Raw genomic sequence first — 22,781 nt, 5'->3', positions numbered from 1 at the left:
TTTATTTTACAGTTTTTATTTTTACAATCACATATTTACAGATTTCTTTGACTTATAAACCATTTTACCCTTAAAAACAAAAAAATAACCAAAGTGACTAATAATGAACCAAAACACTTTTCAAACAAAATAGAAACATTCATTAACCTTTTATACACGGTATAATAACGACACATATTGTGTTCTGTAGACACTGTAGACATGTAATAGGCCTTAAGCTGCGTTCAGACCAAAGAAAGTGATCAACAGATTTTTGGCAGGGTTGTGCAGCGGTAGCCTCGTGAGACCGTCCTGATCTAGTAAACTCCAGTTTTCCACTCGTAGATCAGTCTGGCATCTTGAGACAGAGACAATTTGGAGCCGTTCGCCAAACGACCGACCAATCAGCGTTGGTTTTGAGGCGGGTTTAGGTGTGATGCAACGAGAAGCGACTGTTCAGTCTAAACAGCGTGGCGGCTTCCACGGATGAGATGAGCGTAACTAGTTTTATCCGAATTAGAACTTTCTCTGATGCAGTGTTGAAGAGATGAATTAATTTGTTGACTATGTAATGGAATGCATATAATTAAAAAACATCTTAACCATTAACCCTACCAGCCCTTAGGTCATTTTTACAGTTCATTGTCCGTCTGGTTTTATTTTCTAAAAAAGCTTGTAAAACATCAACCCTGTTGTCTACAGTCAATTTATGAACATCATTTTTTTTCAGGAAAAACTGGGCTATTAGAATATTTGTGCTGCAGTGAGGTCACTTGAATGTAAAAAAAGGTTGTATGACCTTAAAGACAAATAAATAAATAAAACGGAACATGATCTCACAGATATATATTGATATCACAGACAGCCAATCTCCTGTCTAAATCAGTTCCCATATGTATTAGGAGTCACACTGTGAAGAAATAAACAGTATAACTTATACAGTTGACTAAATATTTACTTTATTTATTTACTTTATTTACTGTTTATTGATCCCCAGTGGGGAAATTACAATTTACACTCTGTTTTGTTAGAAATCACTACACACAGGCCTGAAATACACACACATGCTCAGGACCTATTCATGCACAAATGGAGAGATGTCAGAGTGAGTGGGCTGCCAGTGCTGGACCAGCGCCCTGAGCGGTTGGGGGGGTACGGTGCCTTGCTCAAGAGCACCTGGCAGTGCCCAGGAGGTGAATATATAAATATTTTCAAACAAAGTCCAGACGCTTTTGCCCTCATGACATTCACTTATGCCAATAATCAAATAATAATGTCATATTTATTGAAATCACACACAGCAATGTTCTAAAACAGTTCTCCTATATATTTGGAGTCATGCAGTGCAAAAATAAACATACTGAACATTATAACTCATGTAAAAGGACAAACTATTTACATTTCTTCAAAAAAGGCCCAAATTTATGCCAAATCTCATAACATTCTTCTCTGTAGAACGGTAATAGACTGGAGTGATCTATCTTTACACTCTATAGTCTTTGTTCTCGCTTGGATTCGCTGGAGCGATCTATCTTTCCTCTCGATATACTCTTTGTATGACGGACCTGCCTTCCCATTGGTTGAAAGACGTCAACACAATCTCGCAAAGCATCATGGGATATTCAAAATGGCAGCTAGCATCGAGCTAGCGGCAAAAATGACGGAAAATGGATAAATTATGGACATCAAGTGGATAAATCTTGGATATAAGCGTTTGGATTTATTGCTGAACAACTCCGAAAAGAGGCACAACTTCCAGGCTGGATAGAAAACCTTCTGTAAAGGCTACAAAGACACCAAAGACACCCCCGTGATGGCTAACTCGTTAGCTTTTAGCAGCAAAAATCGGTGAGTTTCTACATTAAACCGTTATCACATTATCTAAATATTAATCACAGGTGCCGTTGTCGACGACGGCGTCTGATTCTAAGGGTTAAAAAGATAGAAAATAACATCTAAACAAATTATTAACATTTCTTTCCCTGAATGAAAATAAATAAATCAAAGTTAAGTGATTAGTTTACTCTGACAGGAGAGATGATCAGAGGGGCAGAGTTTTTGCCATCATAATTTGGACAGGGACTAAAGAATGGGAAGAGTTTCTCAGTGAAGGAGCAGCCAGTAAAGGAGTAGATAAGAGCTGCAGCATCTACGTCATAAAAGGAGACCAGACCCTCCTCATAATCCACAAACACCCCCACCTTCTGAGGAGGAGACTTCAGAGAGAGAAGGACTGAAGGGCCAGCAGCAGCTTTGTACTCATCTCCATTTCTCAACCATATAGTCCAGTAACCTTTCTCAGGGCTCAGTGGGATGCTTCCCTTCCTGTTGATCGACTCTCTGACCACTCCTAAAGTCCATTCAGTCTTTCCTTTAACTTGAACCTCAAAGTAAAATCTGCCTGAAGAGAAACTCTGCTTTCCTAAAACATTAACAAAATAAGAAAATCTCTCTGGGTTGTCTGGGAGATTCTTCCTCACATCACCATGATTCACTTGTTTCCCATCATCAGACAGGATGAGTTCAGGATGTGCTGTATCAGGATCAAGAGTCACATCCACTGCATACTGCTGGACCCTCTTCAGCTCAGACTCAGGGAGCAGCTTCTTCATCTCTTTACTGAGTGTCTCCTCCAGCTGAACCACAGCTTTCACCACAGTCCCCTCATATGATGATGGACGGACGCTGACCTCTGTCCAGTCCTTGGTGGGTGGAGGTTGTTGGATGTTTAGGGACTGAACACTCTGGAGAAGATGGAGGTGGTCTTCAGAGCGTAACACCTGCTCCACCTCAGTGCTTCTCTTCATCAGCTCAGAGATTTCCTGTTCCAGCTCTTTGATGAAAGCTTCAGCCTGTTTTTCTGTTGTTTTCTGCTTCTCTTTGATCGTGTTGATGAGCTCATTCAGGCCTCTCTCAACAGACTCCTTCAGAGAAGTGAAGACCTGAACACCTTCTGCTATCTCTCTGTCTGCATCTTCCTCACTGAGGTCGACTGAGTGTTTGATCTCCTGAATCTTCAGTCGTCTCTTCTGGATCATCTGCTGAATTTCAGCCTCTGTCTTCCCCAGCTCTGCCTTCTTTTCTTCATATTCTTCTTTCAGAGGAACAACATCATGCGTCTTGTGGTCTAAAACAGTGCAGATCATGCAGACACATGTCTGGTCGGTCTTACAGAACAGCTCCAGAGGTTTATCATGCTTCGTACACATCCTGTCTTCCAGGTTCTCCACAGGGTCGATCAGCTGATGTCTTTTCAGACGTGAAGCTGTCAGATGAGGCTCCAGGTGAGTCTCACAGTAGGAGACCAGACACACCAGGCAGGACTTCAGGGCCTTCAGTTTGGTTCCAGTGCAGACGTCACAGGGAACTTCTCCTGGTTTGGACACTTGTTGCTCTGAGCTGCTGCTGCTGGCTTTCTGTTGAGCTGACTGTCTGAACTGAGCAACCATCTCAGAGATGAAAGTGTTGACTCTCAAACCAGGTCTTGTGGTAAAACCTTCCTTACAGATGGGACAAAGGCACCTGTTACTAGTATTCCAGTGTTCAGTGATGCAATTTTTGCAGAAGTTGTGTCCACATGGTGTGCTGACAGGATCAGTGAACACATCCAGACAGATGGAGCACAGAAACTGATCTTCAGATGACAGATAGTTTGCAGCAGCCATATCTACACATGGTGTGAATAAAAAGAAAAACATATTCAAAATCTGTGAACAGACTGATCTTAGCCTACAGCCTACGGTTACTTTAGCAACAAGTAACGTTAACTGTCTATCTATCGTCCAGTCCTCGATGTTAAAGGGGTATAAATGGAAACTAAATGTTAAAGCAGCATGCTAATGAATGAAAACCACACATGAAGAGCTGAAGTCTGTCATATATTCTGTTAGCTTTTGTTCAACCAGCTTTTAGTTCTTGAAATATAGTCTTGTTGTTTTAGCCTTGCTAGCAGCATGACACCAAACAATACTATAATGTACAAGAAAGATCATCATGAAACTATGACTTTAAGCTTAACACATCTGATTGGAGTGAGTGGAGTACTCTCCCGTAAATTTGCCCCCACAGGTATCTATCTTCTATTGTCTATCTGGTGAAGTCTCACTGGATTAGGTTTAAATTTGATGTCAGAACAAAGCTTGTCTAATAAAAAAAGACATTGAAAGACAGAGTCATCAGCTGGAGAGGCCTGAGGACACAATGGCAGGAGCATCTGATCTTGACTGTGACAACTCTCCGTTTGCCAGCTGTCATTTTGCCAGATTCTTGACTGAAGTTAAAAACGGCGCAAAATTGTCCCATAGACGTGAATGGGAAATCGTCGGGAAATCGCTTAACATCGCTCAAAACAAGCTCCCTTTGGGACAATGCTGTATCGCCATACTTTAATGTAGAAAAAAGATTAAAAGTTGAAACCGAAGACAAGACTTTGGCCTCTATGGGGCTGAATGGGCATTCGCATATCAAGCACAGTTTCTACGAAATCACAGTTTACGTATCGTCGTCTTTTCAAACCGTTTCAGATTTTCCAATGTGTGTTGACAGTTAGAGTGGGAGTCAGAGTGGGGAGCTGAAGTACGATTCTCGGAAAATCTTCCAAACAAATTGCTCTCCCTCCTACAGTTTTCACTCTTCATACATCATAGTTAGTCAAAATGTAGGAAATCTTGTGCCGGTCGCAGACATGTTACTATGGAATCCACTGGACGTAAACTTTTTGCTGTAGACACTCCAACTGCCGATAGAAACAATGGAGTTGCAGTAAGATTCGCTGAAATTTTTTCCAAACAAATTGCTCTCTCCCGTACAATTTTCACTCTACGTACATCATAGTTGGTCAAAATGTAGGAAATCTTGTGACGGTCGCAGACATGTAACTATGGAATCCATCGGACCTAAACTTTTGGCTGTCTACATACCAACTGCCGATAGAAATTGAAAAAAAACATCTGGAAGGACGCAGACGGTTCCCTGTTTGTTACTGCTCTGTGTCCCATATATTTCACAATACAAACCACATCAATGCATTCGCCAGATATTTATCTCTCTGGTGATGATAATATTTTGGCATTTAGACCCACGGTTTTTGAATTACAGAACAAAATTAAGGTATAATTATCATTAAATGGACATGTTTGACCCATGGAAGATACTGTCTCCCCCTCTCCCCACTCCCTCACTCTGGAAATCACCATAGCAACAACTTCACACCCTCACACACCTCCTCTTTACTGTAGGCCATGTTGTCCTCTCTTTACAGGAAAGCAGAGTAAAGGTAGCTCAGATAAGCTGTTACTAATGATGTTAACTATATACCTGTGGTGTCAATGGCCTTTACTCAAGCATTGCTGAATCAGCAACACGTACTGCCACAGGAGGAGAAGAAAAGGAGAGGACAAGAAAACTTAAAACAACATCAATGCGTTTGCCAGACTTTTATCTCTATTGTGATGATGAGAGGAGGAGGAGAGGAAGGAAGGAGAAGTGTTATTTCTCAGCTAACATGATGTAATGATGGACTAACTGACCAACTGACTGACTCCTAACTGACTTCAGACCTAATCACCAAAAGCTGTTTTCCACCAGACTCCATGTAAATAAACAGTCATTTAAGCATCATAAAACACACTACATTAAAAGTTGACAGAAACCAAATAAAGCTATGAAAAGCCGTTTTTGGTCTTCTCTACACTTTTCCAACCATCACAACTCTAGTGTTGGTTGAAATAAACACATAGGATACCGATTTACATGTGAAATATATGTTGGCTTTATTCACGCTAAAAGTACTATTTTTTAAATGGAGTCTGGTTGGTTTAGCGCAATAATCGCGAAATAATCAGTACTTTAAGCATCCTGAACCCACCAGACTCAATGTTTACATTGTGAGAAATAAAAAGTCAAAAGAAACGAAAGAAAAGTGGTACTACGCTGTACTCTGGTCTTGACCTGTATGCATTTGTGGTGTCTTGTAAGCCCATCCATCCATTCCCTATTGCTATTGTTAATCAATTGTATTCTCTCTCTCTCTCTCTGTCTCTCAGTGACAGTGTGACATATGTATGTCAATACAGCTACTGCTATTAATACTGTGTTAATCGGATGTGCACCAAGTAGGAGGCACACTGTCAAAATTTCTTCCGGAATTTTCTAGTTGATATTTATAATCATAATATTAATTATTATCTTTTATCTTATTGTTGAAATCAAAACCGAGACAGAGCTACAACTCTCTGCCTTCTCACCAAATCCAACCCAGGGAATACAACACAGGCCCCGCCTCCTAAAGGCTCTGAGTAGTTTTGTAGAGTCAGAAAATAAACAGCTGATCAAGTTTCAGAGAATAAAGTATTCAGGCTGATGGAGACGTTCTGACACTTCCTCATATCTCAGCAGTGAAGTCAGCGGAGATTAAAATCTAACTTGTTTCCTGGTGCTGATTAAATCTGACTCAACTGAACATGTAAAAGCTCATTTTAGCCAAAACGTCACACTTCATAGAATAATTACTGAGTTACTTCAGATCTACAAAGAGTTTATAATAGAGCTGAAATAATGTATGACTGCTCTCATCTTAAAGTATATTATGTAGCAACAAAATATCACAAATGATAGTTGAGTTTCTTCATCAAAGGTGTGTAATGTTACCTGTGAGGCTGCTCCGCTGTTAAAGTCCCGTTCAGATGAGGTCAAAGAGACGTGGTACCTTCGTCTGTAGACACTGACAGATGCTGCTGCTGTCTGTGTTCATCTGACTCATCCTAACACCTTTATATCTAGAACTGTCATATGACGTGTGAGCAGGACCCAATCACACCTGTAGTGCTGCCAGTCAGCGCTCTGATTGGACAGTTTTCAGGTTAATTATGTAATGTGGGAGGAACAGTCTGAACTCATAACAACATGTACACACCTCAAGTTTCATTCCAAGAAACCTGAAGTAGGAATGTTGTCCATCCAGCGTTGGCTCGCCTCCTACTGCAGCTCTGTTGTTAGGTTTTGTTTCCTCGTACGTTTTTATTACTTTAGTTACATACAGATTTTTCCCTGGTTTAACATAAGGTGAAGTTGGTACTGTACCTAACTTCTATGTGAGGTTATTTTGAGGGGAAACACTGAGCTGTGAGGTGTGAATTTCTTGTTTTTGACTGACCCCGTTGGTACTGGTCATTAGAAAAGGACTGTTGGTAAGCTCCCCAACGACTCCTCGAGAAAACCAAGAGGCCCTATAAAAACAAGGACAGAGAGGTGAAGAGGAGTGCTAGGAGAGACAAAAGGGTCTTTGTTGAACACCTGGCAAGTCAAGCCGAGAAAGCTGCAGCCTATGGAAACCTGGGCAAAGTGTACAAAATCACAAAGCGACTCTGTGGCAAATGTACAAACCAAACTACCCATGTTAGGGACAAGAATGGCAACATCTGTACATTAGAGAGTGAACAAGCAGCCAGATGTGTTCAACACTTCCAGGAAGTACTCAACTTCCCTGAGCCAGAACAACCAGCCAACACCACAACAACAGAGGATATCCTGGAAATCAACACCAACCCCCCTGACTCTGCTGAGGTTAAAGCTGCCAACCAAATCCTGAAGAGTGGCAAGGCATGTTGCATAGATGCTATTCATGCTGAGATGATCAAGGCCGACATTCTAACATCAACACGAGTGCTGACGGACCTATTCCAAAACATTTGGAACAGTGACACCATCCCTGAAGACTGGTCCAACGGTGTTATTGTCAAAGTCACTAAGAAAGGCGACATTAAGAACTGCGGCAACTGGCGCGGAGTCACCCTTGTGTCTATTCCAAGCAAGGTGTTGTGCAGAGTCCTTCTCAAGCCAGCCATTGACACCAGGATTAGACAGGAGCAAGCAGGCTTCAGGAAGGGAAGAGGATGTATGGACCAGATCTTTGCTGTGCCTAACATCATAGAGCAGTGCTTGGAATGGAATACCAGTCCTTCCAGAAGATTGAGTTTTTTTGTGATTGTCGCGGGCAACAATCCTTGATTATGTGGCACGTTTTCTTAAAAAATGCGATGGAATATGTGTATTTCTGCAATTTTATGCATGAAATTGCGGGAACTTGCAAAAATTGCGGGAACTTGCAAAAACCACGGTTTCATCATGGCTTCATCGCAGGGTTTGCAGCTTTTCGATGATGTTCACGTCTCGTAATTACGTCACTTCATAACGTTCCCATGGCAACAGGGGAAAATGGCTGCTCTTGTGTGAAGTAAACGCAACATTTTTCAACTATCTGCTAAAATGTATGACTTTTTTGCAACGAAAATGCGGGGATTATGAAATATTTTTTCACGTATTTGAAAAAATGCGGCCCTCGCATAAATATGCAGACTTTGGCTGATTATTCATTGAATTATGCGATCGCATAATCGCGTTTTTCTAGAGGGACTGGAAAACACCCCTCTACATCAACTTCGTGGACTTCAGGAAGGCCTTCGACAGTGTCCACCGAAACACCCTCTGGAAGATACTGCACTCCTATGGAATACCATCAAAGATCATCTCAATCATAAAGACATTCTATGAACATTTTGAGTGTAGTGTCATCATGTGAAATGACCTCTCTGAGTGGTTGTCCGTGCAGTCCAGAGTGAGACAGGTGTGCATCATCTCCCCTATCCTCTTCCTGGGCGCCATAGACGGGATCACAACCAACAACACAGCAGACAGACCCAGAGGCATCCAGTGGACTCTGTTCTCCCAGCTGGAAGATCTTGACTTCGCTGACGATCTCGCTCTCCTATCAACCAACCAGTACAACATGCAGGCTAAAACTGATAGGCTGAACAACTTTGCCAGACAAGTTGGGCTCAGTATCAACACCTCCAAAACACAAGTGATGTGTGTCGACTCCATCCCCACAGCACCCATCCTTGTTAACTAGGAACCACTTGAGTTTGTGGAAGATTTCATCTATCTGGGTAGTCTCATCAGTAAGGACAGCGGGACATCTAAAGACATTAAAGCAAGACTGGAAAGGCTCAGGGTGCCTTCTCCCAACTCCGTCCCATCTGGAGATCAAAACACAAAATAGTGGCTAGCAAAAATGCTGCGTCACTAACTAAATAATAGCCAGAGTGGGGAATGTCAAGCCCTGAATGTAGGCCTATGTAATGAAATGCATACAAACACATTTCTGACTACCTTACCAATCTACTACAGGTGTGACCTCCAAAGAGTTTAAACTGCAGAAACATTGAAGCCCAAAAACAAGATGGAACAAAAAAGGTTAATTAACTCGTGACAACATGGACTAACCTCGATGGAATGTTGTCTGTCCGGTGTTGCTCCGCCTCTTCACTTCCGCTCTGTTTTTATAGCTTTTGTTTCCTCATATTTAGATATGATTTTAGTAACACACCCAGGTGTGGAGCGGGGGTGCCGGCTTCTAGGGCTCCAGCAGGGACATGCACAGACATTTTGGATGGCAGGGGCTCAAAGAAAAAAGGCCTAATAGTAGTAGTAATAGAAATTTAAACAAAATGTTAAATAAGCCTATATTAACACATTTCTGACTACCTTACCAATTTATTTTATTCCCTTACACAATTGTTTAATAGATTTAATGAATACTCAACAAGTAATCAGTTCACACAGAGACTTTTAGCATTCACCAGGTTAATCACCATCAGCAAAGGAGACTCTGCTACAATGTGCATGTTTCTAGTTTCAAGTATATATTTAGAATAAGCACCAAGGAGAGGGACTTAGTTTCACTAAGAATTGGTTTATTTTGCAAATGGCATTAAATCATGATTATTCTTTTGGTGCTATTGGAATAAATGACTAAGACGAGACGATGACGAGACTGCACCAATGTCCAAAAACGCTGACTAAGACTAAATTAACATGCATTATTGTTCACTAAAAAAAGATGAGACTAAATTTCATTTATTAAACAGGAAAAGATTTAAAAGTAACATTAAGTTACAGTTTAAAATGGGCCTGACTGTTTAAAAACTGGTTTCCAGCAGGTTCCTGTTCTGCAGAAACATGGAACATAGGACACAGTTACAGCACATGAAGACAGAAACATTTATACAGGACAATAGCATGGACTAGACAGATACAGACAACTAAAACAACAATACAGACAGTGCTAACAAGACTTGGACAATACATGAACAATCAATGAGTGCAAATGTAACTGTTGAGAAGGAACAGTTTGTATGCCTTTTTGAAATATGTGATAGATGATAGTGTTCTGGTGTGATGGGGAATGTCATTCCAGATTTTGGTGTATGTATGAAAAAAGGATAGATAGATTTTATATCAATTTTTTTCTACATATGTCTGTGCGTTTTTCTGATTTTTATTTGAAAAGTGCAAAGAAAAAAGCCAATAAAGTACAAAATAAAACACTTCTCAAATACACAAACACATCCACATCAATCATACACATACTTGAAATAACTATATAAATAAATATATAGAAATAAGTCATTATAAACTGCACAGGGTGTGAAATGCTTATAGGAGGCCCTGTTGTTGCTTTGACACAGCTCCAGCCATTACAGGGTTAAAATTTCACTGGCACATTTGGTATCTATCGACTTGTCTGCTCATTGGCTACAAATGTAGGCGGGTCTTAGGGCATTTAAATCTAACTGGTCCGAGCAAATGTCGATCATTTCCGCGTGGTCCCAAACGCGTCAGAGGAGACTTCAGCTTTCTTATTGGTGTATCACAGCCAAACCTGCACCGATTGGCTTATACCAGGTATCCATGGAAACCTTAGAACTCAGGGAATAGAGTGACGCCCACATCAAGTTGCTAGGACCCTCAGGATTTTCCGTTGTGATTCGGCCAGAAACCAATATGGTCCAGCTGCGGCTTGCGGCCGCTCACGCCACGCCCCCCCCCGCTCCCCGCTCACGCCACGCCCCCCACTCACGCCACGCCCCCCACTCACGCCACGCCCCTTGTTTTATTTGCCTTCAAAATAAAAGCCTGGTTTCTTAAGTTCTTTGCAAAAAAATAAAAATAAAAAAAAATGTCATTTAAGCCTGGTTTCTAAAGTTCTTTGCAAAAAAAAAAAAATTGTCATTGTATTTTTCTAAATAAATGCACATTCTCTATAGTTCATGGTGATCGCTCACGCCAAGCCCCTTGTTTTATTTGCCTACAAAATAAAAGCCCGGTTTCTAAAGTTCTTTGCAAAAAAAAAAAAAATTGTCTAATTGTGTTTTTCTAAATAAATGCCCGTTCTCTATAGTTCGGGGTGCAACTACATAATGCCATTCAAAAAACAAACAGTTGATGTTTGATTGGATTAGTTTTTGCTAATGTATAATAAATTGAACTGCAAACAACAAAACTTCAAATATTTATAAGTAAGCAAAACACACATGACGATGAAACAAATACTTAAATCTAATTATGTGGGAGACACTGGAACTGGCTTTGGTCACAGGTCAGGACATAGCTCTATACACACACACACACACACACACACACACACACACACACACACACACACACAGCAGGATAACTGATTTGAGGGCTCTGAATAATCACATGAACACAGCAATTAAGACTCAGAATACATATTCTGCACTCTTTTTAAAATGACAAATATTCGTGTGGCACTGATAAATACATGGTGGGTAACATGAAATGGGGCCTTCAGCAGTTTATTAAAGGCTTAATAAAAGCAAAACAATTTTGTACAAGCAGTGAGTAAGACGTGTTTCAAACAAGAGAGATTGTTAGCGTCAGGATGTGGGGGGTTACTGTGATAATAATGAAACAATTCAGAAGGTTTAACAACAACATTACAGTTTAGATGGGGTGTCTTGACAACTGAGATTTTGGCACCAAAAATCAGTAAAGTAACAAGTTGTCTGGCACAGTTTTGTGGCTTGTTCGATCAAAGGGCATATGAATGTCCTGTATGGTGACATGATTAAAGCAGTATTTAAAATTACAAAGTAGGGGTTCAACAGAAAAAAAAAGCATCCCATCTTTGCTAACTGAGACCCTCTAGATTTGGCCTGTTTGGCTGTTGGTACGCTTATGAGAGCGAAATCTTTTCCGTACAGATTTAGCAAAAACATCCAAACTTAAAAGAATTTATATTATATTATAATATTTTGGAAAATATGCTTATTGTTTGTTTGCCTGCCTGTCTGTAAAAAAACTACTGGCCTGATTTTTATGAAACATGGTGGAAGGGTGTAGCATGGGCCAAGGAAGAAACGGTTACATTTTGGAGCGGATCTGAATCACAGGGTGGATACACAAATTAGTTTTCACTTTCGTTGACATTGTGAGATAGGGCATGTGTGCTGCATTCATGGTGGTGTCAGAATAATCTGAAAAATAAGCTCCTGACTGGGAAAAGTGACACTGCATTTACATTGTGAGGGCATGCCTTGGCAGAGGTCTGCGCTCTCTGAGTGCCCAATGTTTTCACTTTTTGTACGAATTAAAAAGATCTAACGTACTAATTGGTGATTGCTACCTTGGGACAAAGAGACAGACTAGCTTTTTCCCCCCTACTTCCAGTCTTTATGCTAAGCCAAGTCAACCAGCTGCTGGCTGTAACTTCATATTTACTGCACAGACATCAGATAGGTATTCATCTTCTCCTCCAACTCTCAGTAAGAAACAAAAAAGCATACTTCCTAAAATGTCAAACTATTTCTTTAACATACAAAACAGCGGTTCCAGTCACTGCAGGAGGCACAGCGGTTTCAGTCACTGCAGGAGGCACAGTGGTTCCAGTCACTGCAGGAGGGACAGCGGTTCCAGTCACTGCTTTACATGCTTTGAGGTGCAAAATAAAGTTGTCTCTCCTCACATAGCATTTTGCACAATGACAGCAGTGGTAGTGTCCACTGGCTATACAGCCGTCATTGCACTTATATATAGTAAAACAATAAAATATGTTGATTAGATAAACTTTTAAAACGTTGAATTACTTTTAACCCTTGTGCCTAACTAAAAACATTTTCTCCTTTGCATTTTTTCTTCTAGCATTCTCCAGAACCAAATTGTACCCCCAGAGTTTTGTTGCGTTGTCGTTTTAATTATTTTTAATTTCCTTTGTGACTCCGTTACATGTCCTAGAGAATAGGCGTGATCCTCCATTTTTAACAGGCTTTCAAATTTGACTGTAGTCGCTGAGTAATCTTCTCCCCCCCTTGCATTCGTCACGGTGCCACTGACTGAAAAGCACAAAATGCGGAGGTTTGTCCCTCTTTGACTGATGCATTTTAAACATTTGTGTGACTCACTTGTATGTATTCTGAATGTCAGATTCTACGCTTACAAGAATACTTTGATTAGTTGGAAGTAATTGCACATGAATAAGCACATATTTGTGAAAGAACAAAGGGGTTTTCGCTACGAAACAACTCATAAAATTACACAATGGAGCTTTAGGTATTGTGTTCTAGGTCTTAAATAATTTTAAACACGTCTTTATTTTCCTACATCCATGCAACGCTCCTCTAATGCTTATGGACCTTTTTCACAGCAGACATTTTGACTACTGTCATAGTAGGAAAAGAACAGCTGAAACTGATAACCTTAACGATGGCTCAATCAAGTGTCCCAGTAAGCTATTTCAGTGAGTCAGCATGCACAATACCAGGACCTCTCCTAAGTAGAATGCAGCCATCATTAATGGGTTTGAATACTCCTGTGCTGTTCCTACTTTGACATGTCAACATGTTTGCCGTGAAAAAGGTCAATTGAAATGTTGTTTTAATTCCGTGGTGTTGTAGCTCTCTTTCAATAGTCCAAATATAGTTTGCTGTATACAGTATGTACACATTATTATTACTCAAAGTTGCTTATTCAATTTGAATACATGTATTAACTTACATTTCATTCATTGTTCACCACATGAGCCGATACCAAAATATATTTCTAGTCAGTTATTCCAATAAAACATGATATTTAATATCACATTGTATGTTTTCCAAATAAAAATACCTGCATGTTTAACGGTGTTCCGCTTGTGGCCCTGTAAATGAGGGACCAGCTTATAGAAGTCTCCCTTCTTCTCACAAAGGGGACACTTGTATTGTGAATCAGATTTCAGTAGCAACTGAGGCTCAGTGTGCTCTGGCAGAACAGACTGAAGAGGAAGAAATGATATATTCAACACAATGTTAATAAAAGAAGCTTTAACTTTCGAATGTAGCCAATTCTCAATAACTCAAATTACATTAAAGTGACTATGTCACTTTGTAGTGTTTCTGAAAGTCTGTCATTTTTCATTTAATAAAAAATATCATCATGCGAAGTACCTCACTCAAACACACACTACCTTAGCATACATGTGCTGACAATCAGCTAACTTAAGCTAACGTTAGCATACTTTTAACACAGCTTTCAACCTGAAATCAATAGCTGTAGATAGTAGTCTAATATTAATTTTAAACCAACTGTAACGGGCTAAATAAGTCCATATTGCTATTATCAGTTGCTTACCTGGTGCTTCCCGGGAGTTGTTGCCGCCATGACTCAATATGCAACAACTAGTCTGAAAGTCGGAAGTTGCGTGCCACCGGGGGCGTGGCGTGAGCGGGGGGGCGTGGCGTGAGCGGGGGGGGGCGTGGCGTGAGCGGCCGCAAGCCGCAGCTGGACCCTTCTCCCAGAAACGGCAAGATTGTGAGGCGAACAGCTCGTTTTGGATATAATGGCTTGGATATTCCATTTCCCTGGACTCTTGGGGATTTAAGAAAAAAAAGTTTTGGGCAAAAAATCCACGCAGTGGCTAAAGGGACAAGGAAACAGGTAAGGATGCACTACACACGGGCTGCGCTGTTTACGCTGTATTGTTTTATTTATTATAACTTTGTAGCAGTTGTGTAACTACTGTAAATCATCTTATGCTTTGTGTGTGGGCTTAATGGAATCCTGAGACTTTAAGCTTTAAATTGGTGTGTCGCATGGCTGTATATTTTGAAGATTTAATGCTTTAAAGTTATAAAAACGTTTATAAATGGAGATTACAGCGACGCCACAGTCACAAGGTGTACCGTAGACGGCACAGTGACACTTAAGAAGTTTAAGCTGCGTTCAGACCAAAGAAAGTGATCTGCAGATTTTTGGCAGGGTTGTGCAGTGGTGTGTGTGTGTGTGTGTGTGTGTGTGTGTGTGTGTGTGTGTCCTCGAGATCTGACAACACACAAACACACCCATGTTTGTACTGTTGCTTAATTAAATAAAACATCAGAAGAGAGAAGTTGTCTCCGTCCGTGTTTAAACAGACACACCTGGGGCGAAGTTGGAAACCAGAATCAGCTTTAAATCCAGTCCTAATCTAGTCCTCACTAACACGGGTCCATTTATAGTATCTACGTGAAAACTTCACTGTTGTTGCATGAAATGTGGTTTGTGTTTAGCCTACATCATCAGTTTCTATCATGTGAAATAATTTTTTTTTTTTTTTATTTAACCTTTATTTAACCAGGAAAAAAGTCCCATTGAGATTAAAAACCTCTTTTTCAAGGGAGTCCTGGCCAAGAAGCAGCAAAAAAGTTATAAACATACAATACTATTACATATACATTATGAAAAACAATTACAAAGAATCGACTCAAATGCTCTCAATCTGGACTTAAAAGCGTTCAATGAAAGTAATTCAGTCAATTTCCAGTCTTTTTGCAACATGTTCCATGTGTGGGGGGCTGAGTGAACAAAAGCCCTTTTTCCCAATTCTGTACGGGTAAGTGGAATAGCGAGCAACAAAAGATCATTCGAACGCAAACAGTGAGAGCCAACACTCCTAATAACTCCTAATACTAATAAGAGGCTAAGCCAGCCTGGTGGCCAAGCTGCAGACAGATGCTCCTCAACAGTGAGCTCCCCAGCAGTCAGCTCCCCCTGCTGGTCAGAAGGGGCCTCTGCACCCCTTTAGTTTCAGACCCCCCACCAGCCTTTGGGCCACGCCTCCTCATTTACATTGACATGTGTCAAGTCCAAATGAAAAGCCAATGTTAAATTGAAAATCAAAAGCCAAATATTAAATGCAAATGAAAATCCAATGTTAAATTGAAATCGAAAAGCCAAATATTAAATCCAAATGGAAAAGCCATGTTAAATTGAAATTCAAAAGCCAAATATTAAATCCAAATGGAAAAGCCAATGTTAAATTGAAATTCAAAAGCCAAATATTAAATCCAAATGGAAAAGCCAAATGGAAAATTAAAAAAAAAATAATATTTTTAATTTTATCTCACTTCGTTTTCTCTTTGGACTTTCAATTTGAATTATAAATAAATATTTCCTCCATAAAAAATTAGCCGGAATTCTCCTTTAAGTTAAGAATTTCTATGAAAAAGGTCTGATTCTGGATACAAATTTAAATGAATTCATAACTTCTTTGATTTTGATGTTTTTATATGATTACTTTCATTGGCTTTCTTCTTTTTTTTTGCACATTCCGACCACTGAAAATAAAATACAGTTCACATTTGTAAAATGATACTACTTCACTTTAGGACAAACAGATGTGCACACGAACAAGCAGCACCACATTCAAAGGGCCTAAACCAACTGTGCATGAAAACCATAAAAACATATGTTAGAGTATTAGTTCCTAATTTATTTCATCAAATCTTTCTACTCTGGATCCCACCACATTAAAATAAAGTACTTTTAAAATCAATATAAAACACAATGTTTTTTAGTAGGGATGTTGCTGATATCGTTATAAATAAATGTAATAAATCACAAAACAAAATGTCATTTCAGCAGGAGTAATTATAGGCTGCTAATTATTTTTGCAGGTAAACGACATAAAGCCAGGTGCAGTACATAGTTGATTAAATAACCATTATCGTATCGTTTTAACAGGTGGTATAACTTGAAGAATTAAGAGGAGTGACCAACTATTTAGCTTCAGCAAAGCATTGTCAACATATATATTGTCAAACATTTCATATTCTCTAGCTGCTTCACAATAAAAGCCTCCCACTGGTTCTCTGTTTGAAAGCTTTTATTGTGAAACAGCCAGAGAAGATAGAGGAAGCTGTATTTATGAAGCGATCCGTAAACAGTAACAATAGCAGTAAAGTAGGAAGTAATCTAAACTCCAGTCCTGAGAACTGACACAGTGAGACTGTTTAAAGCTGTTAAAGTGGTCTACTGTATAGTGGGCCTGTGGACAAACAGCCATAGTTATATTGTTACCAATTTCACAAGAAATTAAAAGAGAGGACCTTCCTGCCTGAGTAGAGCTGAAGTTTAGTGTTAATCCTGGTTGTAGAAAGTGTAAATCTGATCAGCTGTACTCACCAGTGTTTGGCAGAGACTCTGCTGTGTTGTTGAGAAAGACCTGATGAAGTCAGTTTGACTTTTCTTTCAGAGAGAAACAGAGACTTGTCTCGACTGCAGCGTGGCTGACACTCTGACAAACTTCACTTTACTTTCTGGAGTGTGACGTTGAAGCTCTCCTCTTTCCAGTGTTGCTCCTCCTCTTACTGCAGCTCTGATGTTGGGTTTCCTCCCTCTGATTTACACGGTTATTGCATAACACCAGGGTGCTGCCTGGTTAATATGGAGCAAAGGTGGAGCTTTATCTAACAGGTGGGAGAAGGAAGGTGTGTGAGAAGGTGTGTCTTATACCTTTATAGGCCTTTTTCACAGCAGACATGTTGACATGTCATAGTAGGAAAAGCACAGGTTTATTCAAACCCATTAATGATGGCTGCATTCCACTTAGGAGAGGTCCTGGTATTGTACATGCTGACTCACTGAAATAGCTTACTGGGACACTTGATGGAATTGAGCCATCGTTAAGGTTATCAGTTTCAGCTGTGCTTTTCCTACTATGACAAGTCAAGATGTCTGATGTGAAAAAGGTCCATTATGTTTGTTGAAACTTTAAGGTGCCTCAGCTTTACTTTAACCAGGAGAGTTTAGTTTAGTTTATTGGACACAAATAGAAACCTCCACACATCTGCAACATGTCAATGATATGACAACTTAACTTTGTAGTTTGTGTGACTAAACATAACTAAACTGTGACCGTTTCACAACGTTAACGAGTTGTGTAAAACTGCAACCGTTACGTTCTCTGGTTTAGATATGAGGATGAAAAACTTCTGAGGTACCTCTTAGGACATGTATCAAGAATGCATGCACAATTCCTTATTTTCACCTCGCACACACAAACAAAAAGCATGCACATACTCAACTTTCATGTTGCGCACACACATAAAAAGCGTGCACATACTCAGGGACGTCACTAGGATTGAAAGACGGGGGGGCTTAGCCCCGAGGCCATACAAAACTTTCCCTTGCAAAATCTTACTTACAAACTCTAAAGTTAGCTTTTAGATACATCAAAGCTGCATGGGGGGGGGGATTTACTTAGGCCAGACTGTGCTCCTGCTGAGTTCTTCTTTAGGCTAAGACTTAACCACTATCTATCTGCCCGTGTAAATGTGTAGTAAAGTAATACCATACCTAATTCCTCTCTCTATTAGATAAGTTGCAGGTCAAAATAAGACTATTTAATTACATGGGATGTAACGATACACATTTTCGTATTGAATCATTCGGGACGAGGCTTTCAGTTAGGTGCGCATTACAAACCGAACGATTCGTTGGACTAATCCTATTTCATTTTTTAAAAAAGAGCTTAAATTATGTGAAATATAATGTTCTCAGTGCCGCTGCACTCAACAAGGCAGCCCAAATGACGAAACAGGCAACATGCTGTCTGCCCTTCCCACTCCTAAAGAAAAACACACTACTCCAGTCAGGCATGATACGCTGAACTAGCTCATTGCAATATGGTTGACAAGGATTTAAAGTATGTCTGAATTTAATAACCTGATGGCGAGATGAACAAAAGTCCTAGTACGTATGTATGTATGTATGTATGTATGTATGCTCATATATAGCCTAGTCTACATTAAGGCAACATCTACATACTTCTTTAATGTATTACAGCAAAGGAATGCAGAAAGTTAAGTTGGTCAGAATCACGCATATATAATAAAGATCATGAAATAATTTAGTTTAGGCTATGCCTTGGTGCCTCTCTCTCTCTCTCCTAAAATATCTTCCAGTATTCATTTGTTCAATGAATTGAAGGATATACAGGTACAATAGCATTAACAGTGACACTATGATATTTAGGGACTGATATTGTTTTTAATACTATAGAGATAGCAGGCTATATTAATGGTAAAGAAGAGAGAGCTTCGAATACCATACTAGGCGAGTTATTTCTTGTATTTCACTCGTTTACACTAGCTAGACTTGTTTTCTATAGCCAACTGAAATATTCCTTTATCTTTACCTCAAGTAAATGTAGCTGAAGTGAAGCAAGTAAAAGTCATTAACAACAACTTACAATTTGACTCTGTATCACTCACTGTGTGTGGGGTAGCAAGTCCAGACCAAAGATTAGCGACGAGACGAGATAAATCCTGCAGCTACTTGCTACACACCGGTCTGCAGCGTTCTGAAAGCTGCCAGTTTAAACCAATGAGAAGAGACAAGACGGTGGATCATCTTCATAGCCATTGACTCTTTGTACTTCTGCAGGGCTTAAAGTATTCCGGCACCATGCCAGATCTCCGGCGTGCGGCCGTGAGGAAATCAAAAAACAACTTGCATGCGGTTTAATATATTGCTTTCACATACCAATCATATGAGAGGAATGCAGCTCTAACTAATGTAGGGCTTAAAGTACTCGGGCCTGGTGCCCAATTTCTGGCGTATGACTATTTTAGAAAAATAAATTAATTAAAAAGTCCACATGGGATTTGTTTTTGATGCGCTGGATTTAACCAATCATCGAACTTCCACCTACCAATGAAACGAGTTCTAGCCAATCAGATGCAAAGTAGGGCGGGTCTTTGCTGAAAAGCGAGAGTGCGGTGTGGTCTCCGTGGTAACCGTTAACATGGCAAAGGTTTATCAAACTTGGAGCATGTAGATACAGGTTTAGTTGAGAAAGGAGTTAAAAACAAATGGCGCTGGGCATGAATGGAGGACAAGAGGAAAAGGGTGGAGACGGGAAGTCGTTTAGCACTTGGTGCCTCATATTGAGGGAGCCGGGTGTTTCCTTCATGTTGAAGGAAGATACTGTACGGCAGCAGCGGTAAGAAAGTGCTGCTAGTCATTAGATGCTAGTCACAAAGCTTCGGTCCGTGCACTCTGTCATACGAGTTTGTTACCGGCTACCGCTGCGACTGCGTCTTCACTGACCGACCGTGTTTGTGATATAAACAATACGACGTGTGTGCACATTCATAGAGGAACATGATTTGTCATTAACCATGGCCACTGTGTAAAAGCTATCTGAAGCCCAAACTGCCTTGACAAAGCTGTCTGTTTGGAATCAGCATGGCAGGTATTTAAACATAACAGCCTTGTCCCAGAGTTTAGACGTCTAGATACATGAAAAGCTAAACAATGCAAAGTTTTTAATAAATGTACATGAAGCAACTAATGTCAACATGGACAAAATCATGAATGTACTAATTCGCTTTTTTGAGGATGACCTGGCCAAAGTAACAGCACAACACCTAGAAAGTTTAGTTTTCACAATGATTCATTGTAGGATTATGATATTATTGCAATATGTAAATCTACTTTGACTCTTAATTTAACATATGGTTGGAAGAAGTAAAAATTGATTTCTTCGTCTTAAAAATTATGACTTTTATTATTGTGTAATGAGAAATGCAAGAAGGACTATAACTGTTTTGGCAGTCAAATTAACTTTAATGAGTGCATCTTGAAACATTACACTGTGGACACCCCCCCCAGTTGACAGTTCGTGAAATAAAAATGAAACAGACTGCAGTGCACGACGACACCAACAGATGAATGGTGAAGGAAGATTGATTCCACGTAGTGAGTGATACAGAATGCACTGTAAAAAAAATAAAAAAATCTAATTATTATTTTTCTTATTATTATTTAGGGGGGCTTAGGAACATTTTGGGGTAGCTTCAGCCCCCCTAAAATAGGCCTAACGACGTCCCTGCACATACTCAACTTTCACGTTGCACACACACACCGCAAGCCTCAGGCTCCTCCAACAATGCTCAGTAAATGACTAAAAGATAAAAAACAAGTAAAAGCAAAATATGAATCTAAGACAAAAACATTTGCAAGTTAAGATATAGGGCTAAAACCCTCTTTTACTGCAGCTCTGTTGTTAGGTTTTGTTTCTTCCGTCTGATTTACACGGTATGGAGCAAAGGTGGAGCTATAAACAGGTTATTCTGGCTGTTGAAACACTTATACAGGACATTAGCATGGGCTAGACAGATACAGACAACTAAAACAACAATACAGACAGTGCTAACAAGACTTGGACAATACATGAACAATCAATGAGTGCAAGTGTAACTGTTGAGAAGGAACAGTTTGTATGCCTTTTTGAAATATGTGATGGATGACAGTGATCTGATGTGATGGGGAATGTCATTCCAGATGTTGGTGTATGTATGAAAAAAGGATTTCTGACCATAGTTGTTTTTGTATGGGGGGGGGAACTGGAATGAGTGTCTGTGAGACTGACCCAGTGAGGCGTACTGGTCTCATATTGTGTGTTGGGAGAAGTGTTTTGAATCTGTAAATAAAATGTAATAGCGTGGCTGTTTATGTAGTTCTAGTAAGTCAGAGCGTTTGAGCGTGTGAGTGCAATGCAACGGTGAGACCACTTTGGAAGATTCTTGACTTTTGGAAACAGTAGTTGGCAAATGTAACCAACGTCACCAACATTTAGTAGCTGTTCTGGGCGTTTTTGTTTCCATCACTTGATTTCCTCCAGCAGAATCTCTACTTAACCCTCGTGATGTCTTCCATTCGACCATGCACTTGTTGTTCTCCTGAGTCAAAAATCAACACGTTTTTGTCTATTTTTTACGACACTTTAACACAGGGTTGTGTCTCTCCAAAAGTTGAGTCGGTCTCAAAATTTTCCCCCCAGGCCCGCTGTGTTTTTTTCTGTCTCCCCCCCTGCAGCAACCCACTACCCCCCATTCAATATGTATGGAAAGACCTGCATTTGTTGTGAATGCAGACTTACTCTTAAATGAAGGTGTCTTTAGAAACTGATTTCTTCTGGAAGTTATAATGAATGTCTGTGGATTTAACAGAGGGTGAAGAGATGAATTAATTTGTTGACTATGTAATGGAATGCATATAATTAAAAAACATCTTAACCATTAACCCTACCAGCCCTAAGGTCATTTTTACAGTTCATTGTCCGTCTGGTTTTATTTTCTAAAAAAGCTTGTAAAACATCAACCCTGTTGTCTACAGTCAATTTATGAACATCATTTTATTTTCAAGAAAAACTGGGCTATTAGAATATTTGTGCTGCAGTGAGGTCACTTGAATGTAAAAAAGGTTGTATGACCTTAAAGACAAATAAATAAATAAAACGGAACATGAATCTCACAGATATATATTGATATCACAGACAGCCAATCTCCTCTAAATCAGTTCCCATATGTATTAGGAGTCACACTGTGAAGAAATAAACATTATAACTTATACAGTTGACTAAATATATAAATCTTTTCAAACAAAGTCCAGACCCTTTTGCCCTCATGACATTCACTTACGCCAATAATCAAATATTAATGTCATATTTATTGAAATCACACACACAGCAATGTTCTAAAACAGTTCTCCTATATATTTGGAGTCATGCAGTGCAAAAATAAACATACTGAACATTATAACTCATGTAAAAGGACAAACTATTTACATTTCTTCAAAGGACATTTATGCCAAATCTCATAACATTCTTCTCTGTAGAACAGTAATAGACTGGAGTGATCCAT

At 39.7% G+C, this 22,781-nt stretch overlaps 2 protein-coding genes and 1 long non-coding RNA gene across 5 annotated transcripts in view; 1 reads left to right on the top strand and 2 right to left on the bottom strand.

Annotated features, from left to right (window-relative positions):
- Positions 1–6,703, bottom strand: part of LOC116041196 (E3 ubiquitin-protein ligase TRIM21-like) — a 38,257-nt gene extending 31,554 nt beyond the window's left edge. Inside the window, exon 1 of the mRNA XM_036000146.1 lies at positions 6,628–6,703. The gene's annotated coding sequence lies outside the window, so the exon portion shown is untranslated. The remainder of the gene's footprint in view (positions 1–6,627) is intronic.
- On the bottom strand, positions 1,917–17,668 carry LOC116041759 (E3 ubiquitin-protein ligase TRIM21-like). 3 transcript variants are annotated; one of them, XM_036000143.1, is made up of 3 exons: positions 17,257–17,667; positions 3,312–3,646; positions 1,917–3,053 (listed from the first exon to the last, which is right to left on the bottom strand). In XM_036000143.1, exons 2-3 carry the CDS (start codon positions 3,642–3,644, stop codon positions 1,995–1,997), a joined length of 1,392 nt encoding a protein of 463 aa, XP_035856036.1. In that variant the 5' UTR covers positions 3,645–3,646; positions 17,257–17,667; the 3' UTR covers positions 1,917–1,994. The 3 variants fall into 3 exon arrangements, with proteins under 3 accessions (XP_035856036.1, XP_035856034.1, XP_035856035.1); XM_036000141.1 differs by having other exon boundaries at positions 1,917–3,646; positions 17,257–17,668; XM_036000142.1 differs by lacking the exon at positions 17,257–17,667 and adding an exon at positions 6,628–6,717 and having other exon boundaries at positions 1,917–3,646.
- Positions 14,279–22,039, top strand: LOC116036447. Its single transcript, XR_004101612.2, has 3 exons — positions 14,279–14,293; positions 14,375–14,376; positions 21,234–22,039. It is a non-coding gene; the product is annotated as an uncharacterized LOC116036447 (long non-coding RNA).
- Positions 22,040–22,781: the final 742 nt, after the last annotated feature.

The sequence above is a fragment of the Sander lucioperca genome, chromosome 4 (genome assembly GCF_008315115.2).
Source record: "Sander lucioperca isolate FBNREF2018 chromosome 4, SLUC_FBN_1.2, whole genome shotgun sequence".
NCBI lineage: Eukaryota > Metazoa > Chordata > Actinopteri > Perciformes > Percidae > Sander > Sander lucioperca.
This window is presented reverse-complemented; position numbering and strand designations above follow the sequence as displayed.

Excerpts from the sequence above, each read along its gene's own strand:
- LOC116041759 (XM_036000141.1), bottom strand. The coding sequence starts at position 3,644 with ATGGCTGCTGCAAACTATCTGTCATCTGAAGATCAGTTTCTGTGCTCC.